The 10,000-nt window shown below is 35.2% G+C and overlaps 2 protein-coding genes across 2 annotated transcripts; one reads left to right on the top strand and one right to left on the bottom strand.

Moving 5' to 3' along the window:
* Window positions 1-456: 456 nt before the first annotated feature.
* LOC142242435 (uncharacterized) lies at window positions 457-4,473 on the bottom strand. The gene is made up of 3 exons (XM_075314010.1): window positions 3,302-4,473; window positions 3,084-3,223; window positions 457-2,579 (listed from the first exon to the last, which is right to left on the bottom strand). Exons 1-3 carry the CDS (start codon window positions 4,471-4,473, stop codon window positions 457-459), a joined length of 3,435 nt encoding a protein of 1,144 aa, XP_075170125.1.
* Window positions 4,474-6,392: 1,919 nt separating this feature from the next.
* Window positions 6,393-8,686, top strand: LOC142242433 (uncharacterized). The gene is made up of 2 exons (XM_075314009.1): window positions 6,393-8,279; window positions 8,330-8,686. Exons 1-2 carry the CDS (start codon window positions 6,393-6,395, stop codon window positions 8,684-8,686), a joined length of 2,244 nt encoding a protein of 747 aa, XP_075170124.1.
* Window positions 8,687-10,000: the final 1,314 nt, after the last annotated feature.

The following is a 10,000-nucleotide window of genomic DNA, read 5'->3' as shown; positions in this document are numbered from 1 at the left end:
CTATATGACATGTACGCCAAATTTCAACACAGCTTTTATATGAAAGAACCACAACCATTACTAACAAGCGCTGAATTTAAGAACACCCCCATGGCAGTCATCGATGTTAGCCACCAAAATGAAATGGTCAAACAAGGTCCCATAGATGTCAGAATTGAACTCGAAACCAGTAAACCCATTCCTGCAAACACCATAGCATATTGTTTAATAATTCACGATCGCTATATTGAATATACACCATTGACGGGAAATGTGCGAAAAATTATTTAATTTTTTTTTTTCAATGAACCATACATACCTTTATATCCATAATCAATTTTAAAATAAATAAAAATAAAACAAAAATGTATACATCAATTTTTTCATTTTATTTATTACATTTTTTCTATATAAATAACAATTCTTAATGTTAAATTTTTTAAATACATACAATACATAATAAATAGTTTAGTGTATTTACATTAAAATTATATCCATTAGATCATTAAAATCCATATCAAAATCAGATGTATATTGTTGAACTAAATTTTCTAAAGAGGAATCAGTTTCGATTGCTCCTAAATCTAAATCTAGACCATTGCCATCTATATCAACTAGCATATTTTCCATACTTGATTCAATTTCATGGTGACCCCACGCGAAAGTATTAATTCCATCTTCCTTGATCATACGCTTTGTATCCAACGGACTTAATACAACTTTTTTCAAGGCATTCGTATAGATGTTGTGTAGCTTACACCTAAAAGTGAGCATTGTATCACAAACTTTTTCTTTAGTAAATAGACAATTCCTATAGTCATCAATTTTATAGTTGTCCATTACACTTTTTTTCACACCTTTAGCCTTTTTAATTTCATAACCATCCTCAACAGTATATGAATACATTTTTGGACCTAAACCGACAAACTCTGTCATAATCTTACCACAGTTTTCATCCTTCATTAATCCAATTTCCTTTTTATTTACAAGAGGAAAATTGAAAGGATTATCTTCGGAATACTCAGATGTATCAAAATGTGTAGTAAGATGAGGTCTAATTTCTTCATACACATCTTCAGATTCGATGGTGTATATGAAAGAGTCTGTATCCATATAGTTTAATTGTATTCTTTCACCAAACTTTTCTTTCATAAAGTTGTAGTGGAAGTCATACATTTTCCACTTAGCTAATTCTAGAATACAAAATCCTAAGTATATTGGCTTATCATAAACAATTTTTGTTTTATTCATTTGAATAGCCCAAAAATTGTCTGTGAATTTGGATATACTATGAAAGTTTGGTTTTGAAATTAGAGCTTCAGCACCTAACTTACGCCTGTCACTATATGCCCACTGTTTTACAATAGACACATCTTTTCTTTTTTCAACATTTTCCATTGTTTTGCCATATACTGCATTGTTCAATAGTTTAAAGAAATTTTTTTCAAAAGCAATATTTGTTTTTTTCCTACAATCATTGTTTTTGTCAATATATTCCTTTAGCCATGGTCTTTGACTAAAAGTAAGCACCCTATGCACTTCATTTAGAACGTAGCCCTGCTCTAAACATTGTTTTAGTGTCATGTAGTGGATGGTATACCTTTCTTTTGGTGTAAGATCTGCAACAAGTTTGTTGTGTTTCGATCCTCCCACTTTTTTGTTTTCAGCCGCTAAAGGTAAATCATTAAATTTATTATGTAGATGGGGTGGACAACTTATTGAAACTTCATAAATATACCCTTCAGGAGAATCGAATTTAAAATTTTTGATTACGTTAGGATCCCTAATAATGTCAGCTTCTGCAACCCATTTAAAATTACCATATGGTAAGAATTGCTGCATCGCCCATCCATATAGGTTATTAACATCAAGATATAATAAAAATGTAGATACAATATCAGGATTAAAGTTTTTCATATATTTATTATTGGCTTTGTGATATCTTTTACTACATTGAGTAATACCTCCACGAATGCCATTTTTTATAAAGTTGTATGTGTCTACATCCTTCAACAATTCTAGGCTAAAACCATCCGATGTTATCAGCTTTAGCATAGCATCATAAGATAGACCAGGCGCCGTAAAATATTGGCAAGGATCCAGCTTATGTATGCTTTTGCATAAGATTCGAAAGTTTTCGAATATATCTGTGAGTAGAAGGACATCCGTTTTTAAATATAACTCCATATAATCCTGAAGTGTTCTACAATTAAATGTTGTCCAAACTTCTATAGCGTGATTGTAGTCCTCCTGACTACAACTTTTGTTGGTTAATTTACTGTAGAAGTTTTCTATAGAGGGAAGGTTTATATCTTTAAGTTTTTGAAATGAATCCAAGTATTCATAACAAAATACACCCTTCCTTCTCATTAATTTAAATTCGTGGTCATTTGAGAAATTAGATCTAACCGTAGTCATTTTGTCATCTAACAGATTTTTAGCTAAGCTATCCAAGCTTGAAGGCATAAATCTTAAAGAATCTAAAAACCTATATTCTAAAAGATCCCCATTATCAAATTTAATTTTATGAGATACCGATATATATAATTCTTTATTTAGCGGTATAACTGAGGTATTTCCAGGAATAAGGTTTAGTAAATCTTTAATAAATAGATGACAGTCATATGACGAAAAGTTATGGAAAAAGATTGGTATAAACTTTGGGATCTTATAATTTAAATTACATTCATTATGGGCCGCCCCCCTATATTTTCCAGTAATATGGCAATGATCCCTAACCCTATCCGTATCTAAATTTTTGTCACAAATGTGACACAATTGAGCTGCGTGAAAACTGGATTCCTCAATAGGTGATAAGGGACACATTGGTTTTTTTAATGATAAATACCTTTCGTATATATCTCTACATTCTAAATCTAAATATTTAACAAATTTTTCCCCAGCATCCTCCCCAGTATAAATCTTAAATCTATCTAACGAACTATCTACACTACATTTTATATAAAAACTAAAAGCACACGGTTTGTGCTTATTTATTGTTGATCCTAAACTATCTTTCTCTAGTATGCACTCAAAATCGGCATACACAACGAAAGGGACATCCATCGTTTTACTTATGTTTTTAAAGCGAATAAAATTATTACCTGCATCCGGTACGGTGGTTACAATGTTGGAACATTCCTTTAAGTGATTCGACCACTTTTCGGAGTTTGAAGTGTATTGCAGGCATCTGTCGCAAATTTTTAATTTCTTACAATTTTTGGTTAACTGCGAAGATAATAATCTATAACAAATAAAATAAAAAAAAAAAATATTTTATTAATATTTAAGTAAAAAATGAAATGAAGGATTTTTTTCTTACCTTGACATGTCTTTAATCCAAATATAATGTGCTTTACCCCCACTCTCCAACAACAACAAGTTAATGTGTACCCCATTTGGAACAACATTCTGGGATATGTGGTATGGCCCGATGACAGTGTCATCTTTCCGGTTATACCCATATACATTAATACTAACTCCTGGGTTCAGCTTTTCAAATTTTGGGATTTCTTGCACAGGCATAGGGAATTCTAGCCCTTCAAAATTTAAATTTATATTGTTTTCTAACAAAATATTCTGCTGCCTGATATCTACTCGATAGGATGAAGTTCGAGTTGGGTGGGTTGGCTTTGGGGAAGTTAACGCCGAAATGACACTCCATTTGAAGCAGTATTCATCCGTATTTCTGACATTGATACATGCTTTTTTCGAATATAATTTTGGTGGCGTTGGAATATATTGGGAACCACAAAAGCCAGACCATTTGTTGATGTTGATTTCAAATTTTTCAATTCGAGTCAAAGTCCATCCAGAGTCTCTTTCCTGAAAATCCGCCATTTGACTCTTTATTTCCTCAATATGCCTTTTAATGAAATCCTCAATGTTGTCTGACATAACCAGTCTCTGCATTTTGGACACATGGTACATGTGTTGCATTTGGAGCTCTTCACCACCCAACTTTATGTATTCCCCAATTAGTTGGATATTTATCTTCAGACTTTTATTCTTCGCCAGTGAATTTAAAATTAACAGGTGTAAACTCTTGTTACATTCTTCGAATACCTCATTTATATCTATGGTATTCATATCGGTTAGGTACGTATAAGTTCCTACACGATTTTTAAATCCTGTCATCGTCTGTCTAAATTGGTTATTTATAATAACATCACTTCTTTGTATGTGATTCGGAGACTGGTGATGTTTGAACCAATTCATTGGGTTTACATAGACGTTGCATATTTCACATACTTTATTTAAATTCCTCTGACCATGACTAGGCCCTGGTTGCTGGTCGAAATTAAACTGTTGCTGCTCAAATATGTTTGAGTGTTGCTCCAAGTTTTGATTTTGCTGCAGCAATTGTTGATGAAAGATAGGTCCTGGATGCTGCAGCAAGTTAAAATGTTGTTGTTGTTGGGACCCTGGATTAAGCCCTGGTTGCTGATCCCAATTATATTGTTGTTGGGGGTAGATTCCACCTCCCACGGACATGTTTATGTGTTGTTGCTGTTGTTGTTGCTGTTGTTGTTGCTGTTGTTGTTGCTGTTGTTGTTGCTGTTGTTGTTGCTGTTGTTGTTGCTGTTGTTGTCCAAAACCTTGTCTATGCATTGTCGCTTGGTGAATTTCCATATGTAATTTCAATGCATAGACATTTCGCACCATCAAACCACATAAACTACACGTTTTGTGTGTCTGCAAATGTTTTTGGAGTGCATTTTGGCTTTTGAACATTTTTCTGCATACTTTGCACGTCAACATTTGGGATTCCATTTTGTTTAAAGTTCTTTCAAATATTTCTTTTTTAAATTTTTATAAATAAACCTTTTATTAATTATTTTTGCAGCACAAGAAACAAATCGCAATTTTTTCTTAAAAGGTACGATTCTTTTCTTTTTTCTTTTTTTGTTTATATTTATTATTTTGCAACAAAAAGTCTCAACGTATTTTACGTGTTTTGATTTATTTATTAATTTTTTTTGTATAACACCAAAAAAATTCACAACGTCCGTTTCTGTTTTTTTTCGTTTGTTAGCAAATGTTGTTTTTTTCACAACGTGTCCGTTTCTGTTTTTTTTTTTCGTTTGTTAACAAATGTTGTCTTTTTTCACAACGTAAAACTTCGATTTTTTTTTTGTAAAACACCAAAAAATTAACAAAATTCCGTTTTTTCAGTTTTTTTAAATGTTGTATTCACAACGTAAAACTCCGTGCATATGAATTGCTAAGTCGGGGTTTAGAATTCAATTGGGAACTAAAATTTCAAATGAATATACTATATATTTCTTCGAGGAATGAGATATTTATCCCTTTATAAATACACATTTCTTCTCAAAAAGTAACAAATACATAAAAAATCTAAACAAATAGACACATTGCCTGATTTTCATAGATATTTTGTATGCAATTAGACATCAATGTTTACATCTTACTAGGCGATCAGAAAACTCCACACAGTCAACCAAGAAATCAAATCGAATAACTCAAATTTTCCCAACAGCCAAAATCTTATCTCACCCCCTCCATACCTTATCTTCACGATACATATACATCTTGGGTGGTCATTCTGTGCAATGACAAACAATTCAATAGGATTTCCCAACAGTGAAACACTTATCTCTTCCCCCTACACCTTCTTCCTCCAAATCTAGGTTTCAGCGATTGTTCAATACTAGGCGATCAGAAAACTCCACACAGCAAACCAAGAAGTCAAATCGAATTTTCCCAACAGCCTAAATCTTATCTCTCCCCATCCCTATCTCATCTTCATGATACATGCACATGCACCACACAGCCAGTCAATGCACTCAACACAATGACAATCATGCATATAGGGACAGCCAAACTAGAGAATCACTTATCTCTTTTCCATACCCATTCTTCTATGATACATAAACAAACACAAAATCTAAGTTTCAGCGATTGTTCAATACTAGGCGATCAGAAAACTCCACACAGTCAACCAAGAAATCAAATCGAATAACACAAAATTTCCCAACAGCCAAAATCTTATCTCACCCCCTCCCTGTCTCATCTTCACGACACATGCACATGCATTTCTTCTCTCATTTTAGAATGCTAAACAAATCAATAGCATTCTCAAGAATCACTTTAGGTTTCAACGATTGATCAATACTAGGCGATCAGAAAACTCCACACACTTTTCCCAACATCCAAACTCTTATCTCTCCCTCCCTCCCTCCCTATCTCATCTTCACAATACATGCACATGCACCACACAGCCAGCCAATGCACTCAATACAATGACACTCATGCATACAGGGAAAAATTTTTTTTGGATGACCTTATGACCTATCACAAAAAGCCCATTAAAAAAAGCCCATTAAAAAAAGCCCATAAAAAAAGGCCATTAAAGTGGATCAGTCTATACGTATTACACTACTAAGGTCCTCATGTCGATTTATGATCCATTGGGCTTCGCCTCTTGCTATACTATTGGTTTGAAAATTTTGCTACAGGAAATTTGGCGTTCAGGCGTACACTGGGATGAGGATCTCCCCCAAGACCTTGTTACGAAATGGTATCGCTGGAAAGAGAACCTGGCAGGAATAATGTCATTGGAGATACCACGCTGTTATTCCGTGTACTTGAGACAAGCAAATAGTGTTCAACTACATTGTTTTGTTGATGCCGGGGAGTTTGGTTACGCCGCTGTATGCTACTTGAGAGTTCGCTTTGGAACGTTTATTACAGTGTCTATGGTTATGGCCAAAAATAAAGTATCACCGCTTAAGCCCATCTCTATACCGAGACTCGAACTCCAGGCTGCAGTGTTAGGTATTCGAATGGTGCAGAAAGTTAGACAAGTAGATGGAATAAAAGTAGAGAAGTGCTACTATTGGTCTGACTCGAAAACGGTGCTTAGATGGCTGCGCATGGACCCAAGAAAATTTCGCCCTTTTGTGATGCATAGAGTTGGAGAGATTTTGGAGCACTCTCAAGTAGATCAATGGATGTGGATAAAATCGAAGTTCAACCCTGCAGATCTTGCGACGAAAGTAAATACCAATATCGATAGTTCATTTTGGCTATTTGGACCTGAATTTCTGTTAGCCGAAGAGTGTGATTGGCTACGATGTGAAGACTTGGGACAAGAGGTTGATACTACTGAAGTGCGGAATTGTTATATAAACGTCCATATTCATGAACCTCACTTAGACATGAATGTCACCGCATTTTCCGATTGGCGAAGGCTATATCGTGCTCTGGCAACATTTATCTTGTATGTGGACAAACTGAAAGCATCGGCAAAGGGCGATTGCAAGCCGTCTATAGTGACGTACGAAATGGTTTGTAAGGCAAAGTGTTTGCTGTATAGGGACGCACAGTCATCGGCATACTCAGAGGAGATTTTTTCATTGAAACAGGGTAAATGTGTTGAGAAGAGGTCACCACTTAAGGGTCTAGATATATTTTTGGATAACGACGGTCTTTTGAAAATTCGTGGACGCACGGAACACCTTAGTGGATACAGAGACGTCATAATTCTCCCCCCAAAACATCGCATAACCTTTTTGGTAGTTAATAATGCTCATAAACAATATCATCACGTTGTTCACGAGACTGTCGTCAATACCATCAGAGGCCAATACTATATACCTAGGCTACGGGTTTTATATAAAAGAGTCCGTAGAGAGTGTCAAAGTTGCAGAAATGAGGCTGCATCGCCCAAGGTCCCTCAAATGGCATTACTTCCACAAGCTCGACTAGCGGCCTTTGAACGGCCATTTACATATACCGGTATTGACTATTTTGGACCCTTAAGTGTGAGTGTCGGAAGAAGATGCGAGAAGAGATGGGGAGTGATCTTCACATGTTTGACAACACGCGCTATACACATTGAGGTTGCCCACAGCCTCGATACGAATTCCAGTATCATCGCTTTAAAAAATTTTATTGGCCGACGGGGATACCCAAACCGAATTTACACCGATAATGGGACCAATTTTAAAGCGACTGAGCGAGTATTGCGTGAGGAGCTAGAGAGGCTCGACAAGGACCAGCTTATGAAGTCATTCGATGGAACGAAGTGGTATTTTAACCCCCCTGCAGCCCCTCATATGGGAGGGGCATGGGAGAGGTTGGTACGATCTGTGAAAAGTGTCTTGTATCACGCGTTCCCATCAGCGAACTTTAATGATGAGACTTTGCGAGGGGCACTGATCGAGGTGGAGTACATAATCAATTCTAGGCCGCTAACATTTGTGTCCCTAGAATCAGAGGATGATGAAGCCATAACCCCGAACCACCTGCTTCTCGGTTCCGCCAAGGGTCATAAGGCAATATTTAGTGACGGGACGGATCTCAGACAGAAATGGAACCTATTCAGGCATTTGCAGATAGATTCTGGAAAAGGTGGGTTAAGGAGTATGCGCCAGTTATTACCCGCAGAGGCAAATGGTTTGAGAGGCAAGCACCCATAGTTAAGGGGGATGTTGTGTTAATTGTGGACGAGAACCTACCAAGGAACAGCTGGCTTAAGGGCATCGTACTGGAAACGATTGTTGCGAGAGATGGTCAAGTAAGACGAGCAACAGTTCGAACTGTCAATGGGATTCTACAACGCCCTGCTTCAAAACTAGCGATATTAGATGTCGGCACAAGAATTTCTGGTAAGATCGGTGAGGGTACCGCCCTTACGGGTGGGGGAATGTTGCCGACGGCGGACGCCGCTGAAATCGTTTAACCAGCTTTGAGATGAAGTCATATGACATTTCGATGATTTGAAATTTGGCAGTTATTGGTGAGAGGAGAAGCCGTGAGCGAATACAATTTTGAAGCGCGTATTAATTTGTCTTATTAAATTGTATTTATCATAAACCACTTGAACTTGAATTATAACTATACAAGTGGAAAAGATTACATTGTTACAATTAATAAAATACACTATATGAGAAAAAACAAGGAATCTGTGTCGCATTTAATTTAAGTGCTATCAAAAGGTTCTAAGACGGCTTCTCTGTGAGTTCTTGCAGTAACAGGCGTGCAGAAATGAGTACATAATAATTTTTTTTCAATTCTAAACGAATAATAAAATGAGCAATAAAGAAACTCAAATTAATTTTATTTTTTCTTTATTCCTTCCTCAATTCTAAATAAAACAACAAGAAACTGAAAACAAAAAGTAAAGAATTCAGAGAGATAAATAGACATAACAAAAAAACTTACATGTACTCAATTTTTATACCCTCCACCATAGGATGGGGGTATATTAACTTTGTCATTCCGTTTGTAACACATCGAAATATTGCTCTAAGACCCCATAAAGTATATATATTCTGGGTGGTGGTGAAATTCTGAGTCGATCTGAGCATGTCCGTCCGTCTCTTGAAATTACGCTAACTTCCGAACAAGACAAGTGTAATGAGTTTTGATTTTTGGTTTGATGTGATGGTGTTGTTGAAAAATTTAATGTGTTGGCCTGCCTAATGAGGTGCCGGCGCTTAAAAACGCCACTTGGCAAAAAATGTTGTTATTCTGTTATTGCAGGCACAATTGAGTGCCACAGCAATTTATATGAAAAGATTTTTCTTTTTAAGTTGAAATGCCAGTTAAAGGCTTCAAAACTTGAATATTGCTTTATTTAATTTTTCTTGATGTTTTATACAAAGATAACGGCATTTCTTATTTTATTTTCTTTTTTCAAACATATCCTTAAAAATAAACAACAATCCTTATATCTAATCATATGTTCTATTACTTATTACTAAACAGCTGTTTGAATTACAATGTAACTTAAACTATTGAACAGCTGACTTAAAACTAATGTACCGAATACACTACACCCTCACCCTTTAAAAAAAAATAATTTGTATACCAAAAAAATTATTTTTAAAAATCCCAAAATATACATAGCATACATACAATTCAGTGAATTTATTTATTACAATTCTATAATTTTTATTGTATAATACATAAATTTCAATTATTTATCAATTCAATTCATTCTGTACATTCCATTTTTTAATCATATTATTATGGTACTTTTTCCTAATTCCAT

Source organism: Haematobia irritans, unplaced genomic scaffold (assembly GCF_050003625.1).
Source record: "Haematobia irritans isolate KBUSLIRL unplaced genomic scaffold, ASM5000362v1 scaffold_133, whole genome shotgun sequence".
Taxonomy (NCBI): Eukaryota; Metazoa; Arthropoda; class Insecta; order Diptera; family Muscidae; genus Haematobia; species Haematobia irritans.
Note: the sequence above shows the minus strand (reverse complement) of the source record. Positions and strands in the feature narration are given on the sequence as shown.

Excerpts from the sequence above, each read along its gene's own strand:
- LOC142242435 (XM_075314010.1), bottom strand. The coding sequence starts at position 4,473 with ATGTCCGTGGGAGGTGGAATCTACCCCCAACAACAATATAATTGGGAT. Across the intron at positions 3,224-3,301 it reads TGGATTAAAGACATGTCAAG|ATTATTATCTTCGCAGTTAA; the intron begins GTAAGAAAAAAA and ends TATTTGTTATAG. Across the intron at positions 2,580-3,083 it reads AACCACCGTACCGGATGCAG|ATTTACTAAACCTTATTCCT; the intron begins GTAATAATTTTA and ends TATTTATTAAAG.
- LOC142242433 (XM_075314009.1), top strand. The coding sequence starts at position 6,393 with ATGTCGATTTATGATCCATTGGGCTTCGCCTCTTGCTATACTATTGGT. Across the intron at positions 8,280-8,329 it reads GTTCCGCCAAGGGTCATAAG|GCATTTGCAGATAGATTCTG; the intron begins GCAATATTTAGT and ends GAACCTATTCAG.